Source organism: Drosophila yakuba, chromosome 3L (genome assembly GCF_016746365.2).
Source record: "Drosophila yakuba strain Tai18E2 chromosome 3L, Prin_Dyak_Tai18E2_2.1, whole genome shotgun sequence".
Taxonomy (NCBI): Eukaryota; Metazoa; Arthropoda; class Insecta; order Diptera; family Drosophilidae; genus Drosophila; species Drosophila yakuba.
The window spans coordinates 19,452,228-19,466,838 of record NC_052529.2 but is presented as its reverse complement, the minus strand read 5'-3'; the positions used below and the strand labels follow the sequence as shown (position 1 = coordinate 19,466,838).

At 40.8% G+C, this 14,611-nt stretch overlaps 1 protein-coding gene across 5 annotated transcripts in view; it reads right to left on the bottom strand.

The window, feature by feature from the left end:
• The window catches only part of LOC6539779 (adenylyl cyclase 78C), a 31,247-nt gene that overhangs the window by 7,332 nt on the left and 9,304 nt on the right, over positions 1 to 14,611 (bottom strand). The window contains exons 2-11 of one of the 5 annotated variants that reach the window (XM_039373638.1): positions 12,194 to 12,555; positions 3,806 to 4,244; positions 3,447 to 3,741; positions 2,901 to 3,205; positions 2,311 to 2,452; positions 1,996 to 2,177; positions 1,719 to 1,923; positions 972 to 1,105; positions 812 to 901; positions 242 to 403 (exon numbers count right to left, since the gene is read on the bottom strand). In XM_039373638.1, coding sequence (XP_039229572.1) covers positions 242 to 403; positions 812 to 901; positions 972 to 1,105; positions 1,719 to 1,923; positions 1,996 to 2,177; positions 2,311 to 2,452; positions 2,901 to 3,205; positions 3,447 to 3,741; positions 3,806 to 4,244; positions 12,194 to 12,237 — 1,998 coding nt within the window. In that variant the 5' untranslated portion in view covers positions 12,238 to 12,555. Of the gene's footprint in view, positions 1 to 241; positions 404 to 811; positions 902 to 971; positions 1,106 to 1,718; positions 1,924 to 1,995; positions 2,178 to 2,310; positions 2,453 to 2,900; positions 3,206 to 3,446; positions 3,745 to 3,805; positions 4,245 to 6,171; positions 6,620 to 12,193; positions 12,556 to 14,611 lie in introns of those variants that run through there. The other 4 variants (XM_039373640.1, XM_039373641.2, XM_002086632.4 and 1 more) reach the window with 4 other exon arrangements.

The window sequence follows — 14,611 nt, the reverse complement described above, 5'->3', positions numbered from 1 at the left end:
TTTCAATTTTCAACACATGTTTGTTAGAACACATGACCTAGTTGAAAAATGTTTCATGTGATTTTATTTCCAACCCAGCCTTCTAGTGTGCTACACCTTAAATGCCTTCACCTCTTTTCATTGCACCATTTTGCTTTTTAAATTATTTAAATAACTTTGTGAGGACCACACTTTATCGCGTCCGCACCGCTTCGATTTGATTCGATTCCGATTCGCATCGATTCGATTCGATTCCACTTACGTGCGTATGCAGGCGCACATCCTTAATGGCCTTTATCATGTGGAGGCCAGTTTCCACGCTGCACACCGCGTGATCCGGCCGCGTCTTCCAGTTGTCGCTCTCGAACTGCGACACACAATAGTAGCAATCGCCCAGCAGCTTCACACGCAGACAGTGGTTGTCCTTAAAGGGAAAAGGGCGGAAAAGCATTCACCGAATGCCAGACACCAAAGAAAATGTTCAAATATCATTTTAAAGCTAAATGTTTATAGTCGCTCCTTACGTTTAATGAATTTGTAGAAAGAAATTTGTTTAAATGTGTTTAATTTCTTTAATTATCAAGCAAAACTAATTTCTTTCCTATTTTGACTTTGGAATAGGTAGAACTTTTCGTGAACCACAAAGACAATTTGTGCATCAAAAAAATATTTTAGTTGAAAAAGAATGTGTATTAAATACTTCTTAAATGGCTTCTTTTTGATTATATAAATATATTTACTTTAGCCATTACTATATAATATTATAAGCTGTTTATTTTTCTTAACTGCATCTTGCATCTTAGGTTGAAATATATATTTTCATACAACTCACCTCCGCAATGCGATCGAAGCGGGCGAACAGGTCGTTTAAGATTTTCACCAGCTGCTGGGCCGATGTTTTGCTGGCCAACTCGGTGAATCCCTGGGGGGAAGGACAAGTAAAGGCGTCCAAATTCACACTATGAACCTCTCAGGCTATTTTATGCACCTACCTTAATGTCGGCGAACAAAATGCTCACATTGTCCATGGGATAAACGTACAATTTGTTGAACTGCGTCTCCACCGTGGGGTCTGTGCCCTTGTACATTTCGCTGCGAATTTGATTGTTCACAATGTTGGGCAGAACTGCGAAAAAGGGAGTGGAATGTTACGCAGGGGGTTAGCACCAACTTGAACACGAGCCAAACGCAATATATATTCGCTCAAGGACCCGCACACTGGAGGCAAAAAGCATCACCAACTGCCTGCAGTTGTCAGGCAACAAGAAATTACAGAGAAAGGCTGAGGTTTCTCCTACCTGCTCCCTTTATACAAAACTGTACTTGGGAGTCCCTCGAAATAGCGCTTTCAACTTGTTAAGAGGGACATTCGCGCATTTGAAGTTTCAGTTTAAGTAAACAGCAATAAAATCTCAAAAGGAATGCAGCTAATATCAATCAGACATTTAAGACGAATAATTTATAGTGCGCAGCAGGGCATATTATTAGAGGGAAAATTCCTTGCATAAAACTTTATTACATTTTTACTAATTAATTGGTATTTGTGCGTGTCTTTTGATCAGAAAATCACTCGTTGAGATCGAGCAACCACAGAAGATTTTCATTTCTTTGTGTAAATGTATGTATGTATAGTAGTCGCCTTTTAGTAAAAATTTAAAAGTGTAATTTAAAGTGTAAAATTATAGTTAATAAATATATGTATATTATAAACATAATTTTTGTTTTAATCATTAACTTACTTGAATCCAACAGTTTTTGAGTGCGCTGGAGCTCCTTCTCCGATTCCTTTTTGTGCTCCATCGCCTTGTGGGTTTCTATGAAGGCCAGTCGTTGTCCGCGATCCGTGAGATACTTTGTGTACATACCAGCCACGTTGATGGCCGTATAGAGAATGAAGTTGGCAAAGATCTGGAAAAGGACGCACTGGGCATTTATGGTGGCCTGCTGGAAAAAAAATGGCAGAGACTTTAGGCAAAAGTAGCAAAACAATTTCAATTCCGGTGGAAGGCCAATTACATTGCCGTGCTGCAGTTTGATGATGGTAATTACGGCCAGGTGACAGCTGGCCGTGATGGTTCCGCCCACAACACACCACTTTAGAGGAAGTGGCAGCATCGCATACGGCACGAAGATGACGAACAGGATGTACCAAACCAGGTACTCGCGATCCGCAAATCCCACGCCTTGGCCAACGAATCCTGCAAATCGCGAGAGTTGGAAAATCACTGCTACGCTGTACAGCATTTACGACTCATCCCGCAGGGGACGCCCAAAAAGGATTAGTCCTTTTGACGGTCCCTGCAGGTGACGCATGATTTACGACCCACTCACCCTGGATGTTGAAGAGCACCCATGTGCAGACCGCCGCCCAGTGCAAATAGTTGTTGGCGAAGCAGCGCCAGTAGCCCAAAAAGCAGATGGCCATGTTCGCAATCCCACAGCAAACGGACCAAGTGATGGCCGTCGCCATGCTCTGAAAGCAAATTGCAAATGTATGAGAAGCCAATAAACTGCTTAAATTAAAAGCAGGAACAACAAAAGAGGAAAAAATATCAAAACATATTTCTAATGTGTGGGCGTGGCAGCTTTGGGCGGCTTGTAAGCGTTAGAGTGGGCGTGGCAACATGGGTCAGCCAACTTGTGCTGCGTCTAATCTCTGGAGTCTGCATGATTAATCTCAACTTTCCAGCTTCTATAGTTCACGAGATCGACGTTCATACGGACGGACAGACAGACGGACAGACGGACGGACATGGCCAGATCGACTCGGCTATTGATCCTGATCAAGAATATATATACTTTATATGGTCGGAAACGCGTCCTTCTGTCTGTTGTAGTGTAGTAACGTGTATAATTAGGTAATTAGCTTAATTTTTAAATAACACTTAAAGCTATTTCAATTAAACGAATATTCCACTCACCGTTCCATTGTCGCTTTCAATGGGCCCCAGTTTACTTCGCCGCATTATCCAGACAAAAGCCAAAACTATTTTTAGAACAAAGTCAACTACGTTCACAATGATAAGGGATTTCTGGCGCTGACGATGCGTGTAGGTCAGGTAGGATCGTTCCAGAGAGCTCTGCTTAAAGGAGTTGGTCAGCGAAGGACACAGGATTCCTTTAACCACGTTGCCACTCTTAAAGGCGGAATACATCTCGTTGTTTAAAGGACGCTGCGATTGGCCAGCAATGCTGGCTAGGGAGTTTCCGGATTCCAAATCGTTTTCTTTGGAGGATCATAACAAATAAGAATATTTATAAACAGTTCAATAAGACTTCTTATACCAAGTAATTTTGGCCAAATAATGAAACAACTATTTAAACCAAACATCCACCACCTTTAATTAATAAAAAAGGAAGAAACTGGTCTTATAAGCAACTAAGTGAGCTAGTTCTGTGGCTTTCTAGAAGTACCCTAGTAAAGTCAGCAAACCCAACAGGATTATTAGCTTTTCCCTTCCGCTTACCGAAATTGCTGTTGCCAAAGATGCTGCAGCTCTCAGTGCGGCGTTTGGGTCCGTAGGCCCGCTTGGCCTCCACAATCCGGACGGACTGCACCCGCAGAGGCGTCTGCTTGGCCACGCCCCCGCGTAGAGGGCCGCCCTGCTGTTTCTTGCGCAAATTGGACAAAATTGATGTGGTGGAGGCACGCAGCGATGGCGGCAGGTCGCCAGTGCCAGTGTCCTCCATTTGGGCACCGTCGCCGGGAAGTCGGGGTATTTTCGACATGTCCGGAGTGGCCATCGCTGTGCTGGCTGCATCCTGCTGTTTTTGGTTTTAGCTTGGCTTTAATTAGTCCTAAGTGCGTGGGCGCACATTGACTTACCTCGGAGGACGCGCCATCTGCTGCCACCGAGGATGTGGCCGCTGCTCCAGTTCCGCTGACCGTAATCTGCTCGTCATCTGTGGTCTGCGCAGCAGGATTACTTACACCCAGTCCATCAACCCCACCCCCATTCTCCTCCGCCTCTTCGTCGTCATCCCCCTCTAGCTTTAGGTCGTCGATTTGCGCCAAGGCGACGGCTCCCTTGTCCACCGCCCGGCGCAGCACCACCCTCTCATCGGGGTCCCCCCCCTCTCCCGGAGCAGCTGAATTCCCGCCCATGGAGCCGCCTTCTGGTGGCGCCTCCTCTTTCGTGTTGCTTTCCCGACTGTGTTGCAGCGAAAACGCCGACGAGGGAGTCGCACTTAACTGGCGCAGGTGCACCTCGTCCGAAACCAGCTTGTCGTCATCCATGTTGGCCAACTGTCCCTCCTCCGCGGTCCTGGACAGGAAAGAAAGTTTAATTATTTACATATTAACATCAAGATTTTACCAAATTTGAAAGTATTTTAGCACTCGAAAAAATATTCCGAGCTGTTTACCTAATTTTTATTAGAATTATACAACTATAATGTTACAACATTTATATTTAATTAAAATCAACTTTATGCTTACAGTGTACATATGTCAATAGATTCTGAATAAGAAACCCGTCTCTATACTTTATATATTTTACTCTGACTTAAATCGATATACGGCCTTAGTAATGGTCATATGAACATGTACATATTTATTACTGTCATTTGCGTAAGCCACTTTTCTTTTAAGATCTTTAAATTAAAGAGTAAAATCTGTATTTTTTATTTAAATAATTTTTCATTTAAATTAGTGATTGACGTAGTAAAGGAGCTGATTTAAGTTCAAATGAATTTTAATTAGTTAACGCCTCTATGGGGGTCCTCATTTTCGCCAAAAACTAACAATAATTACCAATAAGTGAAAGTCTTTGTACAACACACATTCGTTTTTGAGTCCCTCTTTGTTGGCTTCAATGTGAAATAGGCAGTCAATGTATAAATTAAGAATATTAAATGGCCATACGTAATAACATTTGAATGATTTAAACTATTTGTCTAAAAGAGATAATTACAATAATGAATATTGCAGTCAGAACTTTTAATCAGAATTGTAATTGTTGTGTAGAAGTTTTCAACTGAAGCCATATTCATCTGAGTATTATTTATTGCAATTGCATTAGGATGAAAATGTGAAATTTCCGTAATAAAATTACACGATTTGTGGCATTTAAATAATTCTTTGATTTCAGTAATTTATGCATCAAGAATCTGGCAGTAGCAGCCTTCAAATGTCTTTGTCACCCCTTGATGTCTGAAGGCTTCTGAATAATTTTATGTTGTCTGGAGTTGTTGTTTATGTTTCAGCTGATAACAGACCGGATATACATATGTATGTATACCTTTGTAAATACATTTCAATATGCCTTATATCAGCAATTTTGATGTTTAATTCCCGGTGCCGCAGCGGAAACACAAAATGGCAAAGCAAGTCAGCACGAAGGCTGTGGAAAATGGCGCGTTGATGTCTTTGTCATTATTCAAATTAGCAGGGAGACACTCACACTCACGAGTGCACCAATGAATGTGCAGGTATGCGTACATATAGACACACACCCATTCTATCGCAAAAGTAGCACACTTTTCAGGGAAGTGAATTTAAATCCTAGCTAAGGGACGATATACGGAATACCAATAAGTGAGGGGTCAAGTACGGCATGTTGGAAAGCCTTATATCATTAAAGCCTAAAGTAGTTATTTTCGATAATCTCTATAAATATATTGGACAACTATAAACTATTGTAAATAAGCTATTATTTTAGTCGCCTTTAATCTATTGACCCGTTTAATTAATACACCTCTTTAATGGAAACGACACGCTCTTAATGTGATACATTCATTGGTTACATGGCCGTTATTATTAGATTGATGGCAGGTCTTATCTGGCCAAAGAACCTGATGTATTTTTGGACTGTTTTACCAGACAGCGTGGATTGTATTTACCTTATTTACCTGCCTAGCCAATGTGCAATACTATCTCCCTATCAATACACCTTCCTAATCTCTTCTGCCAGCTGCAAAGAGAAGGGTAGTTATGCAAAGTATATGCTTTTTTAAACAACAAGAAACAACGAAAACCCCTGACATATATATATATATTGGATGGCACCCACATCAGATGGAATATTCCGCCATGCGGAAAAAACAATCAGTTCTAACATCACTTTGCGTAGCGATACACGGATTGAATGTAATTCTCGGGCTGTAAAGTTGCGGATTTTAGCACCTTAGCAGAAAATCAACCAACCATTGAGCATTTAGCATCTCCGCAGATGCTACTTTTTGTTAACGCACCTGTAAGATGTTTGGTCCAATAAAAGAGGGTATCACATGCCCGATCGCCCCGGATTATGTTCTGTTTCACTGATTAACACATTGTCACTCCGGTTGCACTACTTTTCGATGAGTAATTCCGCAGGGAAAAGCGAGCGACTGAACCGAAATCCGGTTGAATCGAGTGGAGTTTATCGCCAGCGGATGGATGTGTTCGAGATAAACTTCTAATATAATTATCGCGTATATAAATGTGTTGATAATGGCGCAACGATATTCAAAATACAAAATCGATAAATCGAAGGCGGGGCTGGGTTCTCCTCGCCCATCATTGTCAGCTTCGAATATGCAAATATGGAACCTATTCCGTGATTCACCCAAGGAACTTTGCACTCTTCACCGTGTTTCTCGGCCTGGCGTCATGAGCCATGCAAATGTTGATCTATACCGTGTAGATTTACTGACATATGCTAGGTGCGACTGCTCAACAGGTTTTACTTATTATTATTATTATTTCTATTTTTTCTGCCGCCAGCGGCTAGCTTCGGTAAACTATTGTTTTTTCGCGTCTTTCACATCGGACTGGCGTTTAACAACTGAGCGAGAAAAAATCGCCATCGCCAATCGCCGGGATATAATATGATACTGTCGAGCGCAATTCTGATTTTGGGTTGGGTGGGTACTCTCCATATTAACCATATTTTTCTCTTTTTTCTCTCGCGGTGACGCCAAGTGAAATCAGTTTTGGTCAACAATGTGGCTGATATGGTAATTGACTAGAGTTCGCTGCGTCGACTTGCCCGCGATAAACGATAATGATAATTATGATGGGTTCCCAAATGTTAAAAAGCTATTTCTGGCTAAAAGTTCGGCAGGACTAAGGTTAATTTTCCGAGTTATTAGGCATTACAGCCTTGACACAGACACACATATCGAAGTATATGAGTTGTATGACTAAATTTCAATGGCTTCAAAGTATGATTCGTTGATGCAATCATTTTTAAAATATGGATAATGGAAAGTCAATCCAAGAAAAGCGTCATCTTTGGAACGTTTTAGATTTGCACATATTTTAGGTCTGGCATTTCAATTAAATTTCATGTTTAGCTTGGGGCAAGTGAAAGCCATTTTAATTGAAGTGTCCCCAGCACAAGAACATTTGAAATTTTCTAATAACTGTTCAGAGTTATTTTTTGTAAAACCGAAACATTATTCCCCTTATTTTTGCCAATTTCCTGGCAAGATTTCGAGGTGCGTTTTTAAAGGACGAAAGTCAGATATAAAATGTCAGATATAAAATGTCAAAGGCATGTCTGCAATGCTGGCTATTATTTATATAGACAAACAGTGGGGATAGTTTCAAGGCCCAATCAACCATTCCAGGCAACCAACCATTCCCCCCTTTTGGCCCAAAAGGGCTGGGATATCCAAGGAGGAAAGGTGAGGGGGCTGTCCTAGTCAGTCCTTTTTATGAGCTTTTGTTGGCTTGTTGAATTTATGGCCATAAGAAACTTGTTAAAGCACATTATTGGGTGTGTAACAAGTGCGTGTGTTGGTATGTGTATGTGTGTGTGTGTGTGTTTGTGGGCGTGTTTGCTTTCGGCGCTGTTACTTTCAAGTCGCAGACTCAGAGGAGGGAGTGGAAACTGGGGGTTTAAGGCGGCAGCTGCTAAGCTAAGTAGATTAAAGTCATATTTACACGTCTTTGCTATGTGTGTATGCACCTGAAAAAAAAATTATAGTTTGCTCCGTCTATAAAATTCTAGAAAATATTGCTTTGTAATTTTATATATTACATTACGTATTTATCACATGTAAGTAAACATATTTCCGTAATGCAACGAAAAAGTCACGAATTTCTACCCGCACTCTCACTACGCGAGTAGAACTACATCGTTATGCCTTTTCTTTATTTATAAAATGACTACATATGAGTAACATATTTTACACAATTGCTCAATATATAATTACATATTTATTTCGGATCCTTTTTTACGGTGTATGTGTGCCTCTGCGGTTGTATTTGAGTTTGTGCTCTGCGTTAAGTGGCAGCAATTAACACTTGACATATTTATGCTTAACCCGAGGGCCGCAACGGGCGGTTCTCATGCATTATTGTCATGCCCCGGTGCCACCATCAACTACAACCCAACTAATGCCACCAACTACTTGGCAAGGTTGAGCCATCATCGATATGGTAACAACAACACCAGCTACAACAACCACGCTGGCCATGTCTGGCCAGCTGCCTAGCTTATTTATCAAGCGATTAAGCCCTTCCGAAAGTGGGCCGGGCCACACTGTCGTAGGGGGCGTGGCTGTCGGCCAACTGGTGCAAAAGCACTTCCTACTGTTTTAGCCGATGTATGAGAGTGCGGCAAATATTTAAAGATAATTAGTTTGAATTTGAGAATTATTTCTCAGAAGGATTGATTGATATAAGTTTGAAGTTGAGAATTATTTCTCAGGAGGATATTGATATTTATATGACTGACCATAGCATAAGAATAAGCTTGGGATATCAAAAAGGTACTAAATGTACACGATTTTTATACCCGTTACTCGTAGAGTAAAAGGGTATACTAGATTCGTTGAAAAGTATGTAACAGGCAGAAGGAAGCGTTTCCGACCATATAAAGTATATATATTCTTGATCAGGATCAATAGCCGAGTCGATTTGGCCATGTCCGTCTGTCCGTCCGTCTGTCCGTCTGTCTGTCCGTATGAACGTCGAGATCTCAGGAACTACAAAAGCTAGAAAGTTGAGACTAAGCACACAGACTCCAGAGACATAGACGCAGCGCAAGTTTGTCGATTCATGTTGCCACGCCCACTCTAACGCACACAAACCGCCCAAAACTGCCACGCCCACACTTTTGAAAAATGTTTTGAAATTTTTTCATTTTTGCATTAGGCTTGTAATTTTCTATCGATTTACCCAAAAACTTTTTGCCACGCCCACTCTAACGCCCTCAAACCGCCCAAAGCTGCCACGCCCACACTTTTGAAAAATGTTTTGATATTTTTTCATTTTTGTATTAGTCTTGTAAATTTCTATCTATTTGCCAAAAAACTTTCTGCCACGCCCACTATAACGCCTACAAACCGCCAAAAACTGCGTTTAAGACTCTCCTTCTCTCTTCCACTAGCTGAGTAACGGGTATCAGATAATCGGGGAACTCGACTATAGCGTTCTCTCATGTTATAAATCACAACTTACCGATTAGAGAGTCATTTTTATAAATGTTAAAATATATTTTCATTTTAATTTCATTACAAAAACCAGTTTATATAACTGGATAAAAATTTCGAAGTAAAACCATGTTATTCTATAACTTTTCCCCTAAATTGCCCCTACATAAACGTGTATCATTTAATAAATTACGGAATGCCATGAGCATAATTTGATTGATAATTAATATCCGGCACAGGTCGGGAAATGGCAATAATCAGAATGACAGCTCAGAAAGCCAATACAAACGCAGCAGGTGGCCAATTCACCGCAAAGACATCGGCCATTTCTGTCATGGATATGGCCATGTCTTTGGCAACTTCATTTGGCTAAGAGTCTTGGCCCATAAAAGACGCTTCTTCCAGGCAGACAACCATTCACCTATATACATTCATACATACACACTTCTGTGGGTATGTGAGTGTGTTGGATTTGGGTTAATGTCCACATTGGTCAACATGGGTGTGCAATTGAAGGCGAGCAACAAAGCAGAAAATAGAAAAATTACTCAGCGGCTCAGTTTGGGTCAGATAAAATTAAAGGAGTAACGAAACCAGTAAAAGGGACAAAGGACATTGTAAGAGAATCTTCCCGTTACACAGAAAAAATATATTTTTAAATACTAGTGACATTAATGATTAATGAACATAAAATCAAACAAAAAGTAATAGTTTGGGCCTGACAGTTAGAGGCGGTTTGCAGACGTGCACATCTACAGATACAAACATCCGCCAACGTTTCTAAAATATGAATGCTTCACCTCAACTTTCTAGCTTTTATAGTAACGATATCCGATATCTTGGCGTTCAGTGTACTTTAAATCAGCAGGGACAAAAGAGAGTCGGACATGTTTGGGTATCAATCTGAATTGGACTGCAAATAATTCTTCCATTGTGAGCCCAAAAACATCAGCTGGGACCTCTTGGCGGTTCTATAAAAATTCCATTATTATTCGATTTTCGCTCGTTCCTTCTTGTTAAGCATTATTATGCAGAAAATGCACTAAGCCAGAGCCACTGCTTTGATGTCCTTTTTTCCGCTTTGCGGTTCGAATCAAAGTGCCTTATTTGACGGCTGCCACTGATTTGGGTAAACACACTTAAAAATCAAAAGCAATCAGGAGCAGCTTCTGAGGCATTAAGAAAAAAGGCAATAAGCCGTGTAAGTGGCCAGTTTATAGGGCAGCAATCAAGCTGGCAAGAATGTTAAGTCTATTAAATTTGACAAATCGCCTGGGAGAAACCCAAACCTTAAATCCCTTGAATATGGCATGCCCAAGTACTCTTGACATTTGCCAAAGAAATCTCACAGACTCGTAAAAGTTGTCAGGACATGGCTATTTATGTTTATGGCTTACTAATTAGCTTAAGTCCTGATGCAGCAAAAGTTTTCCTCCCATTAAAAGTCGCACTGTGTAATTTCCACTTTTCCTTTCAGTTTTCCCTCCTTTTCGCGAAAACCCCCCTTCCTGTCTCATTGTTGTTTGTCATTAAAATTCACATTTTATGGAAGATTCGGTTGCCTTTACCTAGTTTCTGCACTGTCGCCTGCTACAGAATTTGCCCCACCTTTCGATGCCTGCCTTTGTTTACTACAAGTGAAAAGAAAATTTGCATAAAAAAAGAAATTTGCATGGCATTAAGCAAACGCTTCAAGACGTCCTGACATCTACAGCTGCTGCTATCCGAGGTTGAATTACCAAGTTCGACAGGAAACGGGCAAAATGTTGAATTTATGGCCAGTAAATATAACTTTGAAGGGAAAAAGGCCCTAATTTTTAAGTACTATCAAAAGATAGATAGCTTACTGAACGCAATTGAAGCTGTTTAATTGCAAAAAGCTAAACACGACGACTTTAAAGATTACGCTTTCGGTATTTACCACGTTTCATGGCCGAGCCTGCAATTATACTCTGTAATTCTTGGGGAAGTTCCACCCTTTTGAACAAAATGTATTCAAAACGAAATCGAAAAGTTGATTGTCTGTGGGTTATTATGAAGTTAAAATGGCATAATTCGATTATTTCACGAGCGAGCGGTCCTTTGTGTTTTTTTTTTTGTTTTTCCAAAGTGAATTGTCCGTGGCCACGTGGCGTATGTGCAATTTCCCAGCACTTGAATGTAGAAAAATAATGTTTGATCTGCTCACATTTTCTGGCATATTTCACACATTTATTTGGAGTCGTTTAAAGGTTTTTTCCCCTTAAACGAGTCTATTGAGCTTAGAACTTGAGTGAAGACAGCATCTTTGTCAGACGCGACGTCTGTTGCCATAAAGCATAATTGAAATATGAGATTGACATTGAATACCAGTGGCATTGTTGCTATTGTCGCCTTTTGTCCCATGCTTTCATCGGCTGCAATTCCAGTCGACAGCAAATGCGACACTTTTCTCGGGGCAGACCCATTTAATTGATTATTGTAACATAAATAGAAGCAGGGCGAGATTGGCGCCGCTGTGGGTTCCATTATCGGTAGTAAACTAAATACAGTCGAACTTTTTAGGTTAAAAATGTTGAATTTTTATAATATAAAAGTTAGTATAAGTTATAGCGCTACATATGTAAGAGCAAATGCTTTTAATTTGAATTTAGGGACAACTTTTCTTAGTATTCGCTGAAGGAATAATTGATTAGTTTCAAAATTTTACTTGTGTTCTTTTATTACCTTTCAATTACTTTTACTTGTTTGTTAAATTTTTCAGGGGGAAACGAATTCAAATCGAGCCTTCAATGGAATCGCCATCGAGACCACTAACAACCTTTAAGCCCCAACATTGTGCCACACTCCTGGCCAAACTGTCAACACTCACCTGAGGCAAATGCGCTCCTCCTCCTCCTCGAGTTCCACGTCCATTGTGGCGGAGGATTCTGTCTACTGCTATGCTTGGTTTTCTACTTTATTGCCGCTCAACGATGCTGCTGCTCTCGTCAAGAGAGAGTTTTAACTGCCAACGGCAGCGGCACTACGGAATCCTTGAGCTTGACAGCAGGTTCTTTTGCCGGTGTCGGGCTTAAAGCCAACTCAAAGTGATTTAAGCTGTTGTCGATTTGCCTAATGCTGCCATAGATGGTAGGGAAGGAGCCAGGAGCCAATTTCCGTTGATGACTAGCGTGTGTTTCTTGGTGCCGAAGAATTCGCAGGGGAATCTGCTCCCGATTTCGATTCCAATATCTGTAAGCAGAATGCGGAATATCACATTTAGCATTCTTAATAAACTCGAGAATCTTAACATCTTAAATTATTTCGCTGCAAAAGGGAAATAGCACCCTCTTCTCCCTCATACATTCAACAACACCCTCCACGAGTCATTCACATTTAACAATGGCAGTATATAATTTATTAAATAGTTGCAGTTGACAGATTTCAAGTGGGCATGGGTGCGACGGAGTGGTGAACACTACACGTCATCGGGTCCATAAAGTAACACATACGTATATAGTACGTCTATATAGGGAATGGCGACAAGTGCAAAAGTGTGCACAGTAAGTGGCATAAAAAAGAAGCCAAAGGAAACAAAGGAACTGTAGTACGAAACTGACCTGGCATTGAAGGTTGTATACTCTTCTTCGTAGACAATAAAGAAAGATACTTAGAGAAACATCAACATAGGTTAATGCTCACTATTGTCAAGGGTGTCTTTAGTTACACATGGACTCCTATATGAACTTCTGTTGCTTTCTGATATTAACTAAAATTCGAAATTCTACCCCTTTAAAATCAGTTGTGTTATTCCTGTGCAAACGAAGCCCAAAGCACCAGTGCCATCTCCACAATGAAAATAAGCCAGGGAATGGCGAAATCGGTGCATATTGGCTTGTGTGTGTGTTTCACTCCTGCTTTGCCATTTAAACTGTCGCCTTTTGGTGTGAGTGTCCGCTTTTGGTGCTCCTCCACATAAGGCAAACACTAGAAATGTCAAATGTTTTGCCTTAACATGTGTGCCATGCCCAGAAGGAGCAGGATGCGAAGTAGGACGATCAGGGGAAGAGCGGCAGGACATGTCGGGAGAAGCAGTCAGGGACATTTGTCGTGCTGTTGGCTGTTTTTTATGTCCTGCCCATTTCCATAGCAATTGGGGCACAGGGAAAAATTAACGATTAAAAATTTATCAATCATTTTAGGAGTAAAGTATAGAAAAATAAGAAATGAAAATCAATCAACCACCGGCGAAAAACTATCTGCAGAATTTTGTTTAGAAAATAATTTTAAATAAGGTATATATATGTATGTATTAATCTAGCTTAAATAGCCATTAGTTTCATAAGGGTTGGTAGTGTCTAAAAAATGTTAGCATATTATTAGGGAAGGCCCGATTTTTTCATGTGCTCCACCATTGAAACTGAAAGCCACTTGAAGCATGCAACACCCAGGCAAATTCAATCAGTGCGTGCAACTCGCGGCCACTTGGCATGCTGTTTGCGGTTTGCCGGTTCCGCAATTGGATGCAAGATGTGGGCAGAATGTCCTGTCGGGTCCTTGGGCACAGCTTTTATTATTGAGTCATAAAACCCAATTTAATGCCGTTAAAGAGGATGCATTTAACCGCTATCTCGTACAGGGTGTCTGTTAGTCCGTAGGCAAGCGTGAGGATGGCAATTCGTCATACTTAAAATATGGCAGATATCCGCATGATCCCCACATGCAGAGCATGCTTTATTGCCCTCCTTGAATATTTATCGGAGTGCGAATATATACTATATATATGTACATGTGTTATAGGTCTTGTTATGAGTTATGTGCATCCTGTTTTGTGGGGATATCCTAGCAATTTCCTCTCCTTTCATTTCATTTCTCGTTGTATTTTTTTTTGCCCGCGCCTGACAATGTAACCAGTTTATGACGCTGCTAGCCAAGTTTCCGGTCTGTCTAACACGGGTTCCCCCTTTTTGAATTGCCCTCGATGGCAGAAATGCCATGTAACCATACGAGGAACCAACTTTAAGGCAAGTTTTTCTGAATCCTGCTTAAAATGGTTTTTAAAAATATACTCTCAAAGGAGGGGATTCTGTGTGTGACAGTCATCAGCAGGTGAATGTCCAATACCCATTCCTACTAAAATCCGTTTACATTCCCTTGTGGGAATGTGGTCCCAAAAACGCCATTCAAATGTGTGAGTGGGTCGACTATTTCGTTGGCCGGACAAAGGACTTATCGCCAATGGCAGTAAATTGAGTGTAAATATTCCTACGATCGTTTTTTTTTTTGCTGATGCTGCAGTTGAGTTGTA